Source organism: Colletotrichum orchidophilum (genome assembly GCF_001831195.1).
Source record: "Colletotrichum orchidophilum strain IMI 309357 chromosome Unknown Scaffold_31.1, whole genome shotgun sequence".
Classification (NCBI taxonomy): domain Eukaryota; kingdom Fungi; phylum Ascomycota; class Sordariomycetes; order Glomerellales; family Glomerellaceae; genus Colletotrichum; species Colletotrichum orchidophilum.
This window is the reverse complement of record NW_019172987.1, coordinates 13,733-27,463: the sequence shown is the minus strand read 5'-3', so window position 1 is coordinate 27,463 and position 13,731 is coordinate 13,733. Positions and strand designations below refer to the sequence as shown.

General features: G+C 53.4%; 7 protein-coding genes across 7 annotated transcripts; 3 read left to right on the top strand and 4 right to left on the bottom strand.

The window, feature by feature from the left end:
• Positions 1-875: 875 nt before the first annotated feature.
• Positions 876-2,431, bottom strand: CORC01_04620 (anaphase-promoting complex subunit 10; the record flags this gene model as incomplete). The annotated part of the gene is made up of 4 exons (XM_022616267.1): positions 876-986; positions 1,044-1,416; positions 1,475-1,847; positions 2,266-2,431. The coding sequence occupies 4 exons, from the start codon at positions 2,429-2,431 to the stop codon at positions 876-878; spliced, it is 1,023 nt and encodes a 340-aa protein (XP_022477118.1).
• Positions 2,432-3,699: 1,268 nt separating this feature from the next.
• On the top strand, positions 3,700-4,047 carry CORC01_04619 (uncharacterized protein; the record flags this gene model as incomplete). The annotated part of the gene is made up of 2 exons (XM_022616266.1): positions 3,700-3,780; positions 3,844-4,047. The coding sequence occupies 2 exons, from the start codon at positions 3,700-3,702 to the stop codon at positions 4,045-4,047; spliced, it is 285 nt and encodes a 94-aa protein (XP_022477117.1).
• A 28-nt stretch (positions 4,048-4,075) lies between these two features.
• CORC01_04618 (uncharacterized protein) lies at positions 4,076-4,504 on the bottom strand (the record flags this gene model as incomplete). Its single annotated transcript, XM_022616265.1, has 1 exon — positions 4,076-4,504. The coding sequence occupies one exon, from the start codon at positions 4,502-4,504 to the stop codon at positions 4,076-4,078; it is 429 nt and encodes a 142-aa protein (XP_022477116.1).
• Positions 4,505-4,653: 149 nt separating this feature from the next.
• CORC01_04617 (NOSIC domain-containing protein) lies at positions 4,654-6,744 on the bottom strand (the record flags this gene model as incomplete). Its single annotated transcript, XM_022616264.1, has 3 exons — positions 4,654-6,403; positions 6,548-6,637; positions 6,710-6,744. The coding sequence occupies 3 exons, from the start codon at positions 6,742-6,744 to the stop codon at positions 4,654-4,656; spliced, it is 1,875 nt and encodes a 624-aa protein (XP_022477115.1).
• Positions 6,745-7,223: 479 nt separating this feature from the next.
• CORC01_04616 (ATP synthase subunit) lies at positions 7,224-8,483 on the top strand (the record flags this gene model as incomplete). The annotated part of the gene is made up of 4 exons (XM_022616263.1): positions 7,224-7,255; positions 7,314-7,402; positions 7,453-8,348; positions 8,400-8,483. 4 exons carry the CDS (start codon positions 7,224-7,226, stop codon positions 8,481-8,483), a joined length of 1,101 nt encoding a protein of 366 aa, XP_022477114.1.
• Positions 8,484-8,683: 200 nt separating this feature from the next.
• CORC01_04615 (ribosomal protein S15) lies at positions 8,684-9,706 on the bottom strand (the record flags this gene model as incomplete). Its single annotated transcript, XM_022616262.1, has 2 exons — positions 8,684-9,597; positions 9,661-9,706. 2 exons carry the CDS (start codon positions 9,704-9,706, stop codon positions 8,684-8,686), a joined length of 960 nt encoding a protein of 319 aa, XP_022477113.1.
• Positions 9,707-10,002: 296 nt separating this feature from the next.
• CORC01_04614 (40S ribosomal protein S0) lies at positions 10,003-11,195 on the top strand (the record flags this gene model as incomplete). The annotated part of the gene is made up of 3 exons (XM_022616261.1): positions 10,003-10,286; positions 10,413-10,861; positions 10,924-11,195. Coding segments are annotated over 3 exons (1,005 nt in total), but the record flags the coding sequence as incomplete, so codon positions are not given.
• Positions 11,196-13,731: the final 2,536 nt, after the last annotated feature.

Genomic DNA, 13,731 nt, shown 5'->3' with positions numbered 1-13,731 from the left:
GGCTTCATGGGTAAGGGAAAGCCTTGCATCCAGATGCAATCCTTCGGCTGTTCCGTCGGTTCCCCCCACGTGTAAGACAAAGCCTCGTAAGGAGGCACATTCTCAATGTCGACAATTTGTAGATGCGCTTCCCAAGGATATTCTCCCGAGCCTGAGTACAGGAACAGGAGCCGCGTGAACGACAGTGTGCGACCCTCTTCAGCGATCGGTGGCAGATATTGAGATCGATGTGCGCAATTCCGTTCCATTGCGTCTGTCTCTGTAACGGGCAATGCCCTTGAATTCAGGCTTGAATATCAGCCCGCGGTTTGCTGCGGCATTGTTAGCTGCCAAGTCGTAGATAACTTGCCAAATATCGACAATGCCGTCACGTGTGATATTCTGGTTCGAAAGCCTCCTCACAGAATCGGACACAATTCGTTCGGCTCAGCAGGTGTCACGATGGAACGTGACAATCAACTGAAGGCCAGACCCCAGCCGCTCGCGCTAGTAAGGCGCATACTAGGGAGCCAAGAAGACACGGGATGGTGTGAAGCTATTGCTAATTATGCGGTGGTACCTTAGTAGGGTTGTTGATACAGTATGCCATCGTTTTCTGGCCGTGTGGATACTGGAAAGTCTGCCGGAACGCCCCTTTTGCTGGCCGTAACGTGCCATCAAACTCCTAGCTCTTTGAAAGCCTTCTCCTCATCCGATTTCGGGGTATCATTACAGCAAAAAGAAGAGTTACAGTGTCATATGCAGCCAGTGACACCCTAATGCCCTCGCCCATAGGGGAACGTACTCGGCCTGGCCGGTCAAGGCTGAGTCTTTGTCGAGTGTCAACATCGAAGATCGTCCAGCATGTGGGCTAAAAAGTAGATTCCAGCTGCGCCTCATCGGATCTCAGGTTCCTTCATGAAATCCGGAACGGACAGGCCAGCCTCGAGTACGGAGAGATCCCACGGGTCCGCGGGTCCCTCGTCTAATTCCTCACTCACAGCTCGCTTTATTATCTTTTGTCAGTCACGCGCTTGCCACATAATATGAAAAGGTTGACTTACCCGATTCGAGATATCCGTGTCCATACTAGGGACATCGGTGTCCGCCGCGTAGATCTTGATAGAACGGAGGTGCGTATCCTTGCCGTTCTGATGATTCTCAAGTATCTGCATTTGGAACACGTAGGAAACCAGCGTGTTGCCGTCGGGGCCGCCGCCAGCGCCATCGACCGGAACGATTTGCCACCCAGAGGGTGTCGAGAGTTCCATCGTCGCAAATTGAATGAGATTGTTCTCACTAGTACCGGACTTGAAGATCATCTTGGTAGGTGTGTAGGATTCGTCTTCATTGTAGTCTACGTAGAAACGGATATCCCTGATGCCGACTCGCTTGATGAAGTAGACTGTCAGCTTGTGCGGCTGAGGACCATCGGATCTATCTTAGTATTAGCATTGGCGAGCTTTTTTTGGCTTGTTTGATCAGGTGGACGCACTGCCAGTAGGTCTTCAAGCTGTCGTTGCGAAGCTGCTCGACGCCGTTCCCCTGCTTGTGGCTGCTGACGGTGAATTTCCCCAGATTTGAAATCTCCTTCAGACCGACGGCGAGAGGGTCGAATTCAGGCTCATCTTGGTGGTCCCCGACTTGTTCGCCGTTCTCTCCGTCCTCAACGCTAGTGTCGGTGCCGGAAATCTCGCCCAGGTCATCGAGTGGCATGCTGATACCCTCCTCGTCAGAATAATCCGGAATGGGCTGGCTTCGTAGGTACTCTTCCATGTTGGCGCCAGCTCTCATGGCCTCCCAGTCAACGCGTTGCGGGGGGAATGCCTCGCCGTCATCAGAATCCTCTGCGTCTGGATGCGAGCCACCTAAGGGGGAAATGAGTCAGTAATGTGGTGATAATAAACTAGGAGTGAAACGGTCAAGATCCAAGATTGGATTGCTACTTGTAAACCGTCTGAAGTCGATGGCCGGGGCCAGAACATGGACCAGGCGGGTGCCAATGTCATGCGGCCCCCTGGTCTAATCTCCCGAATTGGGCGTCTGCTCGACTGCGAGAAACATAAAAAGACTGCCTTTTCGCCGTTCAACAACGGTTTTGTGCAAACAGTGCAAACCCCATGGAGCAATGAAAGCCAGACGAGGCTTGCGCGGTAAGATGCAATGAAGAGCTTACAATCCTCATCGAACGCTGGTAGTGACGACCACCCTCCATAGAAAGACCACCCCTGTCAGACGCATGCAACCCCAAGCTACATCGATCAAAAGATGAAGTGAATTACCTACCGTTAGGACCGAGGGCTCTCGTCGCTCGGCGGTCGTAGTAGTCGCCCGTCCACTGCCCTCCATCTTCAGCATCGAGATCGAGTCCATTCTGTGTGAGCTGCTCGGAGCTCCGCAGGTCAGGCCGCGGGCGGCCGCCATGAAAGTTGCCCCGCCTTTGGTCGTCCATTTCCGTTCATCAGCTCAAGTTTAGCATGGATTTCTGAGACGGCGGCCGAGGCGTTTTCGTGGGGGAGCAGCATGGTGATGCTGCTGTTGTTGCTGCGTTCACGGCTGTAAATCACGTGGGTCCACCGAGGTTTGTCACGTGTTCGCTTATCGGTGTAAGCTCCCTCACCGGCTCACCGACAACCCTATCGTCGCGTATGGTTTGCCAGCGAATATTATGCCAAGAGTGAGGTATGCAGACCGGACCAATGTTCAGTACTTTTTTCTTGACTTTTTTCTTTAGGCTTCAATGTGGCTTGAAACACATGCAAAGCATATTTGTCGATGGTGAGAGACTCAGAATTGTCAGGCGACCTCATCCCCGATTGCAACATACTTGTCAAAGACATTTGTGTAGTTTCGTGAGGGGTCACCCAACTAGATGGAATTGTAGTACTTTCACAGGAGCACTCCACGCGATTGGTGGTAGTTGTCTCGGCTCTAGAGCCTGCATTTCAGCTGAAAACCTCGTTTGCTTTTTGCATGGTCTAGACTCAACGTTACCCCGACTCCGTGGAAGCAATCTACTCGATGGCCCCCTCTGACGGAAACCCTCCTTCCACATTAGAACTAAAGTATTGAAAAGACTAATGCATCGGAAAGCCTCAGTGTATCTTCAAGTTGTCCTATGTAAGCGCCCGCACCAGGACCTGGCCGAGTACTTTTGCACAGCTCGCCCAAGTGACCTTCCACGGGCTGAACCAACCAGTGGCGAGATTGTCGTCTCACTTGAGGAACATAGATGGGAGTCTACGTTGGTCCAGATTTCTGCAATGTAATTTTTTGATCCTGATCGCTGCAGTGACAAGACGCATGTCCTAAAGGTTAACCGGTGACCATGTCCCTAAGGGCTACTTTCTCGTCGGCTAGCTACCGCCCCTCACCATTGTTCTGTATTGAAACGATACAGACATGCCTGAGACCATGAGTGGCGGTACTTTCAAACGGTGACGATCTCCCTTGGACCGAGTATCATCCTTCGCGATGGTCACTAGCAAGCTATAGGAAGTTTGGGTCCAGTGGCTTGCATTCGAGACCCTGATATTCCACTTGGATTGGACCTTGAACACTCAACGTCGCTATATGTAATGCTCTGCCGTGAGTCATCAGCCTTGAAACTTGTGTATAAAACGCCAGACGCATTCTGTCAAGAGAACAAGTGAAATCTCGAAGCAAGCAACACAACTGAGTCTCATCTTCTTACTCGTCCACATCTAATCAGCATCGGCGATGAAGGTCTCCGCACTCGTCTCAGCTCTTTTCGTCTCCGGCGCTCTGGCAGCTATAGGCGGCTATTGTCACGACAGTAAGGTTTGTTCAATCCTTTAATGAACACACATGAGGCATCTGCTAATGCTCATTGATCTTGGCTAGGGTAACTACGGAACTTGCCAGAAGACCTCCAAGTGTAGCTCTCTCAACGGCTACACCAAGACCGGGCTCTGCCCTAATGACCCGGCCGATGTGAAGTGTTGCTTCTACCCGGACTGCAATAGCAATGGGTTTTGCCAGAAGGATACTCTCTCTTGCAGTGGCTCATACTCCACGTGGGCTCTCCTTACCCAAGCATTCATCTAATCAACCCAGAACCTCATGGCTGATTATTTCATAACGCAGTGGTGATTGTCCTGGTCCCTCTAGCTACCGTGTAAGTACTCATCCTTCTCTTATTCGACTTCATGCTGACATTGAACAGTGCTGCAACGTCAGGAAGCCGCCTATCTGCAGCAGAAGCGACAGGACTCGTCGCTGCATTCCCCTCTGAGTATGGTACGAATTGGCCTGGATGCTTCCGGCTTCTAACGTGAAGGGTAACGTGCTCGAAGGAGAGAGACAATTGCTTGCCACTCAGCTTGGATTGTTCATCATCATCCTTAGACACGTACGAGAGACATCGCCATGTGTAGAGCAAGGTACAAATGAGGAAGACACTGGTTGGAGGACAGATCACATTCGACGAGGTAAGAACAGAAGTCAAGTTCAACAAGCAATTACATTGCACTTTTCCTGCCAGTAAAAGAGAAACTATGCCCATCCAATGATCAGACCATAAAAACCCCCCAGGTCCATCCCAAAACGCCGGCCAGAGAGATCAAGGTATCATACAGCGCATTGAACAATATGTTTATGCACATGAGGCCCAAGTGCCGTCTATGAATAAGAAATACGACGCCGCTTGGCTTCCTAAGCACCAAGGGAGCTGCGCTTCTTCTTCAGCTTCTTTTCCTTCTTGGGCGTCTCATCGTCTTCGTGCTTGCGCTTCTTCTTGCTGCTGTCGGTAGCCTTGACGGGTGTCTCGTCGGCCTCGTCCTCACCCTTCTTGAGCTTCTTCAGCTCCTTTTTGCTGAAGACGACGGGCGTGCCGTCCTCACCAAGCTGGACGTCACCGCGCTCGAACTTGCGCTTGAACTTGGAAACGCTGATGCCAGCAGCCTCGGCGAAACGCTCGTAATCCTTTTCACTCAGCTTCGCCGGTGTGCCCTTGACAGCCTTGCTCTCCTTGACGGGAGTCTCAGCCGCAGCGATGGAGACGCGCTTCTTGTCCTTCTTTTCTTTCTTCTCCTTCTTCTTGTCCTTTTTGCTCTTCTTCTCTTCTTCGCTGGCATCGTTCATCTCCTCATCCTCGTCTTCGCTGTCGGCGTCCTCCATCTCCTCGTCGACGACCTGGATGAGCTTCTTGGACTTCTTCTCGGACTTGCCGTTGACCTCGGTGTCTTCAACACCATCGGCGTCGGCGTTGTACTTGCGGGACTCCTTCAGGTTGAAGCCACCGGGGGTGGTGAGCTGTCCGTCGGGACCCACACCTACACCCTTGGGTAGGAGGGGCTTACCCTCCAGCTTGCGGAGGAGGTTCTCGAGCTTGATGCGGCTGGTCAGGCCGAGCAAGGCGCGCTCCTCCTCATCGTCCTGGTTCTCGGTATCGCCGAGAGCGTCAACACGCAGACCGAGGGCAGTCTTGGCGGCGAGAGAACGGGCAATCTTTCCTTTGTTCTTGCCAGTGGCCTGGCCAACGAGGGAGGAGTGGTAGATGATACCGTACTTGGGTGTGTCGTGCTTGGTCTTGAGGGCACGGAAGAGCGCCTTCTCGGCACCGTAGATCTGGATGGTGGAAGAGGGGGCCTTGGCGAGGGAAATGAGGGAACCAGCGTGGGCGATCAGGCGGGCACCGACGAGGTAGCCAACAAGAGCGGTCAAGTTGGGGGCGAGAGCGCGCATGCGGGTCTCCAAGTAAGTGGAGAGGGAAGTACGGTACTCGGAGTACTGAATGACCTGCTGAGCCAACAACTGAATGTTCTCCAAATCTTCAGGGGTCATCTCAGTTCCCATGGAAATCTCTGCGGCAGTCTTGACGGGGCCCTCAAGCTCTTCGGGGAGAATGTCGGAAAGATCGGACTCGGCGAAATCCTGACGCATGCCAACAGCAACAACAAGACGGGCGTAAACCAGGTTGTCGTTGAGGATTTTGGCAAGCTCGGGGAAGTGCCAGCCGTACCATTCCTTGGTGCGCATGGCGTAGACGTTCAACTCCTTGTCAAGATCGTCCACCAACTTGATTGCCTGTACAACCATCGCGTCGACCTTGTCGGCGGAGAACTTGAGCTTGTGTCGCGAGATTGAGTGCGACAGACCAAGGGCCATACGGTCCATGGTCTCAGTGCTGAGGCCGGGAATCAGGGAAGAAAGGTTCTCGCGAACGGCACGGAACAGGTCCTGGGAGGCGGCATCGGAGACGGCCTTGATATCCAAGTCGGGGAGCTTGCCAATGGCAGTACCGAGCTTCAGATCGGCAACGGCCAGGGTGGCCTTCTTCTCGTCCTTGATCTCCTTGAGCAGGTTGGCGAGCATTGGCGGGACACGACCCTCCTTGAGACCAGCGGCTTCCTCGACGGCGACGGCGGAGCTATCGAACTTGACGAAAGACTTCAACTTGAGCCTTTGCGACAGTCAGCCTCAACTGTACTCGAACACAGCGGTCTAATCGCGGCCGTAATTACGGGTTTGCCTGCACGCGTGCGCGCTGTTGCGTGGTGCTCGCGGGGAATTGGCCGCGATTGCTGACTGTAGGAGTGCGACTTACATCTGGTTGATCTGCTCCGAAGACGTCGGTCCAGTAGTGAGCTCATCGCGCTTGAGAAGCTTCTTGTCGGCAGCCTTGAACAGACCATAGCTATTTTTCGTGTTAGCCTCTCCCAATTGCTGGCACAGTTTTTTTCCCTTCTTTTTTAAATGAACAACTTACCCTGCCGGCGTTTCGGCGAGAACGAAGAGAGACATTTTGAAATCTGCCGATGCTCTTCAAATCTGGCCAAATTGGTCCCTCGGGTTAAATCCTCCGCGCGTGGGTGTAAATGTTGTTGTCGGCGGAGGCAGGTTTGCAGAGAGCGGATTGATGGTTTGGAAATATTTTTTTTCTAAACCAAGCCAAGCTCCACCAATTTTTTTTCGATGGCTGCAGAGCCTTTGGCGGGCCCCCCACACACACCAATTGGCAAGTGGGATGGCCCGGAGCGCGTAAAATCTGTTTTGCCGAGAAAAGCCGCCTCTTGAGGTCTGTGCGCAGCCGCAACTCGTAATACTGGGTGGACTTGGTTGGCCTCGCTGGGACCTTGGAGCTGCTGTGCAGTGATTTGGTTTGGCAGAGTACCTAAGAGCGTCCACAAGTCAACGACCACAGCTGTCTCCGTTTGCGCCTCCACCAGACCGGCGTCACCACTCCAGCCGCTTCGAATCGAACAACCCACAACACAGCCAAGATGGAGGGTCTTTTCTTCAACGTCAACAGTGGGTGAGTGTTGGAGTTATGATGCGTGGCATGGTACACGACTGTGGCTAACATGACGCAGCTACATTGAGGGCATCGTTCGTGGCTACAGAAACGGCCTTCTTACCGGCTCCAACTATGCCAATCTGACGCAGTGCGAGACCATCGATGGTGAGTATCTCTATGTGCTCCGGCGTGATGCATGTCTAACTCGGCCCCAGATCTCAAGCTGCAACTCGGTCCTGCCTACGGCGACTTCCTCGGCAACCTCCCTCCCAACCCTTCGACGTCAGCTCTCGCCGCGAAGACGACCGACAAGCTTGTCTCCGAATTCCGCTATGTTCGCGCCAACGCCGTCGGCTCTCTTGCCCAGTTCATGGACTATCTCACCTACGGTTATATGATTGACAACGTCGCCTTGCTGATTACCGGCACCCTCCACGAACGAGATACCCGCGAGCTTCTTGAGAGATGCCACCCCCTCGGCTGGTTCGAGACGATGCCAGTACTCTGCGTCGCGACGAATATCGAGGAGTTATACAACAGCGTTTTGATTGAGACGCCCCTTGCCGCCTACTTCAAGGGCAGTCTTAGCCACCAGGATCTTGACGAGCTCAACATCGAGATTGTCCGAAACACGTTGTACAAGAACTACTTGGAAGACTTCCACAACTTTGTCAACACCCACCCTGATATGGCAGGCTCGCCAACAGCTGAGGTCATGTCAGAAATCCTGGAGTTCGAGGCCGACCGCCGCGCGATCAACATTACCCTCAACTCTTTCGGCACGGAGCTTAACAAGAATGACCGCAAGAAGCTGTACCCCAGCTTTGGTAAACTGTACCCGGAGGGAACCTTGATGCTTTCTAGGGCGGAAGACTTTGAGGGTGTCCGTCTTGCGGTTGACGGAGTGGGTGACTACAAGAGCTTCTTCGAGGCAGCGGGCCTCGGCGGCGGTCCCTCTGGCCCGGGTAACCAGGGCGGCGGTGGCTCAAGCTCCGACGGCAAGAGCCTTGAGGATATGTTTTACCAAAAGGAGATGGAGATTTCCAAGAGCGCATTCACTCAGCAGTTCACCTTTGCTATCGTGTATGCGTGGGTGAGACTCCGTGAACAGGTAAGAGTGGAAGTGCTTGAATATGACAAAAATGAAGCTAACGATGAATAGGAAATCCGCAACATCACCTGGATCGCCGAGTGCATAGCTCAGAACCAGAAAGACCGGATTGGCAACTACATCAGCGTGTTCTGAGTTTCATGTTTTGCAGTCCTGTTCTGTTAGTTTTGTAGAATACCAGTTTCATCTTTTAATGGCAGGTCACAATGGCGCAAGGAGGTAGCTCAGTTTCATGACGTGGAGATCAGCATCTTTACCGATCGCTATAGTGTACATAGAGGACAATTACAAGTCTGAGTTTTACACGTGTCTACTTCATCCTGCACCTGGCTCGCCTAGAAGCTGATCTGCTCCTGGTAGGTCGCCGGTGACAGGCCCAGCTTCTCGAGCAGGTGCGTCCATCGCCCACTTCCTCTCTCGCTGCGCTCCATGTACTTGAGAAGCTTCTGCCGCCTGTGGCACAGGACTCTCAAGTTCCTCTTATTGTGCTTATCCTTGTACCCACGGTTCTGTGAGAGCTCATACGAAAGCTTCCTGATCTTGGCGGTCAGGATGGCAATCTGCACCTCTGAGCTGCCAGTATCGGGGCCACCTCTGATTGGCGCCTCAGGGGCATTGGGGTCCATGAGAGCAGACTTTGGCTTCTGCGTCAGAAACTTGTCGGTGTTGTGTCGCCCAAACTCTTGGACGCATCTCTTGATGTTGGTGTGGAGAAGGATCTTGGAGTTGGCATTGTCCATCGAGAGGATGCGCTGCAGAGCCTCGACTGCCTTAGCGTGGTTCAACTCGTGCTTCTTGTCGGCCAGTGCCTCAATAGCAGGGTCTGCCAGCTCCCTGATTTCCGACTTTACGGGTTTCGTCAGAATGTAGGCCTTTTCTATCACTTTTTTGAGTTCACCCTCGTCAACAAGATGGTTGAGAAGCCCCGGCGAAGTGGGGAGCGGGCGAGGGTCGGCGATGATGTTTCCATTGTCGTCCTTGACGGGCTTCGTTGTGGGCGCCTGGCCGGCTGAGTCGAACGACTCGACGAAAGGAGTCGGGATGCCGTGGATAGGGTCGCCCCAGTTTGCATCCTTTTCTGCCTGGATCTCGCTCTGTCTCTTCTGGTTGGCAGCCTTTCGCTGCTGCGCCTGTTGATGTCTGTACGGGTCCTGCTTCGCCTTGCGCTTCTTCTCGCGCTGGGAGAGGTTCGCGGTCTGGATGACGGGGAGGAAGCTCGGGGTCGTTCTAGCAGCTGGGCGTAGGCACACTATCTCGATCAATTAGCCTTTTAATTGCTTTTCACATTCCTTGCGGCACATTTGAAGCTCACAGCTAGCTGTGCCTAGCCGTTGGAGGCTCTGTAATCTGGGAGGCATGGCGGCAGTAGTTCCCCTTCAACACGATCACCAACAGTAAGAGCCATAAAATTTCCCAGACGTTGGTCCCATATCTGGACTGCTGCACTCCATTGGCACCGGCCCGTCCGTCCTCCGCCGCGCAACCCCTGGAAGCGGGTACGCCGCCAGAGGAGGACTAGCGGTTTTCTGTATCACGTGATCTCTGGACTTGCGAGGTACGTACTCTGCCGGAACCTCAAAGGCGCTTGGTCCACAAGGGCCTAGCGAGGGCTTTGCCAGAGACATGAGCTGCCCACCCACCCACGAATTCGAGACGCACAACTGGGCGAACTTTTTCCGAGGATCGCGAAATCTCGACTTTCTTTTCTTTCCGCACCACCACCGCTCGACACCGTCTCCCCGTGGAAGAAAGACCGAAATCGCCCAAGATGGCTCCCGCTAACCTGCCCTCGATCTTCAATGCCACTTCCCAGGACATTGAGATGCTGCTTGCAGCTCAAGCCCACCTGGGAAGCAAGAACCTCCAGGTTCACATGGAGCCCTACCTGTGGAAGACCCGTGCCGACGGTGTCAACGTGATCAACGTTGGCAAGACCTGGTAAGCAAAGAAAGCGCCGCGATGGAGTTGTATATGTGGAAATCTTGAATAAAGGATCCCGAGAAGACTCCTTGCGCTCTCAATTTGCGCCAGCGCAAAACCCGCTGACTTTTTGCGCTTGTTTAGGGAGAAGATTGTCCTCGCTGCCCGCATCATCGCCGCCGTCGACAACCCGGCCGACATTTGCGTTATCTCTGCCCGTCCCTACGGCCAGCGCGCTGTCCTCAAGTTCGCCGCCCACACCGGCGCTGTCGCCATTGCCGGTCGCTTCACCCCCGGTTCCTTCACCAACTACATCACCCGCTCTTTCAAGGAGCCCCGCCTGATTATCGTCACCGACCCCCGTACCGATGCCCAGGCCATCAAGGAGGCTTCCTACGTCAACATCCCCGTCATCGCCCTCTGCGACACCGACTCCCCCACCGAGTACGTCGACGTTGCCATCCCCACCAACAACAAGGGTCGTCACTCCATCGGTCTCGTCTGGTGGATGCTCGCCCGTGAGGTCCTCCGCCTCCGCGGCACCATCTACAACCGCGAGACCCCCTGGGACACCATGGTCGATCTGTACTTCTGTATGTGGAATCCGCCCCATTGTAGCGCGTATGGAATCATTGAAGACTAATCCGCGCAACAGACCGCGACCCCGAGGCTGAGGCCGAGGAGAAGGTCGAGGAGGAGAAGCTCCCCGGCGTTGAGGAGGAGGGTGTTGCCGCCATCGAGTCCGGCTTCCCCGCCACCGGCGACTGGGACGCCCAGGCTCCCGGCTTCACTGGTGCCCAGGCCGGTGCTAACTGGGACGGTGCTGGTGATGAGTGGGCTGCTGCTGGCGCCGCTCCCACCGGTGACTGGGCCGCTGCCGGCGACGCTGCCGCCGCCGCTGCCGCCCCCAAGGAGTCCTCCTGGTAAACTCCTTCCCGCAATTCACGTGTCGGCATGAGACACAACACAAGAGGATCCCCAAAACATAACCTATAACGCACCGGTCATCGAAGCACGGTGTGAGATATCCACAAAACGGCGGAACAGCAAATGGTCATGGAATGGTAGATCAAAACTCTGGCGGAGTTTTATTCTTTTATGATCGCTGGTAGCAATCTTGGGGGCAAAAAGGAAAGGGTCAACTTGGTCTGCACTAATGAGGGAAAGATACTCGAACCAAAAAACATTGTGAAATAGTCGGCAAACCACCAATTGTTTGTGCATGTCGTTTTGGGGAGAGGGAAAGCCCTGTGTGGCCAAAAGGGGTGGACTTAATCGTTATCCCGCCCTTCTTGCTGCCTTTCGTTGAAAGCTTCTGGTCGAAAAAATTATGAAATGTTTGAGGACTCGGAAGAAAGGTGTACAGACTTTGCTTCGAAATACCACAACCCCGTTGGTCTCTCAATTGCGACTTGCCCCGTGTCTTGGTGTGGTGACTTGGTGTTACTCACTGCCGTTCCTTTCCCCCCTGACCAAGTGGCATACGCCGTGTTCGTTCACTACCCCTTGAGGCATCATCTTCAAAGGGATGGCCGTACATTTCTATTATAGTCGTATTTTTGTCGTTCGTCGTACTCGTGGGTATTATCTTGTTAGATCTTATCCGCCCGTTGCTGTCGTTGTCGTACTCTTCCTAGGCTCACGCACCGTCCTCATCTGACGAGAAGAGCGAGGACATGGAGCGAGTCAAGGACAGCATCGACGTGCTGTTGGTCAAGATGCGGCAGGCCTTTGTGAGGTCGAGTGGCACGCCTGTATAGGTTTATGCGGCCCCAAGAAGGGCGTTGATGTAGGCATCGTCGTCAGGGTACTGGCTATATCCTACCCCGCTCCCGCGCCCGCGAAGGAACCCATCAGGTTCTCATTCTCCTGCCCCGAGTCCAGTGCTCGAAATCTAGGAGAGTCGGCCAGCTGTGGTGCTCGGTATCAATTTCCTCTGCAGTATTTCCCTGGTCCGAAGTGTCCAGGCAGGTCCTATCTTTAGTCTATCTTTCAAGTCAAACCGGGGCATCCCCAGTCATCAGTCATCTTAATCAAGAGAACAGGCCAACCTTCATAACATCCCATTTCCAACATCCAGCCGCTGGCTCAATCGCGCTTTCAATATTAACTTCTCTCAGTTGAGAGCCTTTTTGCAACATAACCTGAAGTAGGATCAGACACTCACTCTCGCAGCCAAAGAGACCTCAACTTCTTCTCCAACTTCCTCCCTCTCAGATCCAAAAATTTTACCGCTGTCTTGCGAATATGGCGCTTCGCCTCGCCGGGGGACTTGCCGCTCATGATACACCGGATTCTCTCTTTCGGGGAAGACCCGGAGAAGACGCCGTCTCACCAGCCTCCCCGGGACATGATCTCAAGAGGTACACTGCGTTACAAAACACCCTGAAACCCCCAGCACCGCTGTCGACTTTGGGCCCAATCTCCTCCCCTCGCCCTTTTAGAGCACGACGGAGCTGAAAGATTGCTTTCAGTGCCGCAGAACTAACCCGCTCGGTTGATTGGAATGCTCTCTTCGAACATGTGCTGAGTTGTACCCTGCCCGTGAAACCAATGCGTAGATGCCTTCTTAATACGGTTGGTAGCAAATTCGCGAGTCCCCCGGATGCAGGGTCGGCGATTGAAGGAATGATCTCAGTAGAGAGAAATATGGTGACGTCTTTGTTAGCATTTCTGAAAGTTAATTGAAGTTGCAAAACTCCTTCGGGAAATAGAGGAAGTAGTAGAGTGACCGTCCTACCGGTCTTGACCATCCTCACTGAAGGTAGGTATATCATAGATCTGCAGCAAGTGGCAACCTCTGCCTACCTATGGCAAGGTATTTTTGAGTTCCGTCGGTCATTCATCGTTTTCATGTGCTATGCAGGAAGTAAAATGCAACCTTCATTCCATAGGCTCTTCAAACACTTGCATAGTTATCATGTCATGGCAAGGGGGGATGCACCAGGTTCTGAAAAATCTCAAATGTTTGTTTGAATGAGTAGTCTCCTCGAGTCGAATTCCAACATGCATAAGGGGTATTGAGCTTTGCTCGAGAAACCTCGAGCCCGGGACACCCAAGTTGTCCTTTCTCTTCCAGTGTAAAAGAAACCCTTGTCCCCCCTCCCTCAACTCCCTGTGTAAGTCGATATGGTCGCTCGCTCGCTTCAATGACGCAAAGTAAGGGGTATAGACCACCGCTTTCTATGTGCAATGCTGGGCCATCCTCAGCCTAATCTGCGTTCCTCTGCCCCATCCCCCTCCGGTTGCTGAGCCTTGGATGCTCTAATGATCTCATGATGGAATTATCAATACAGGGTATATGGCCACTGCTTCGAAACCAAGACAGGGCATTGTGGGAAACGACGATAGTTGAAAGGAGCTGCTCGTCACGTATGATGATGTGAGAGGAAGGAAACGTGAACGTGAGCGAAGTTCGTGTGTAGGGCACACGTATAAATGCAGGGGTATCTTTCGAGGGTGA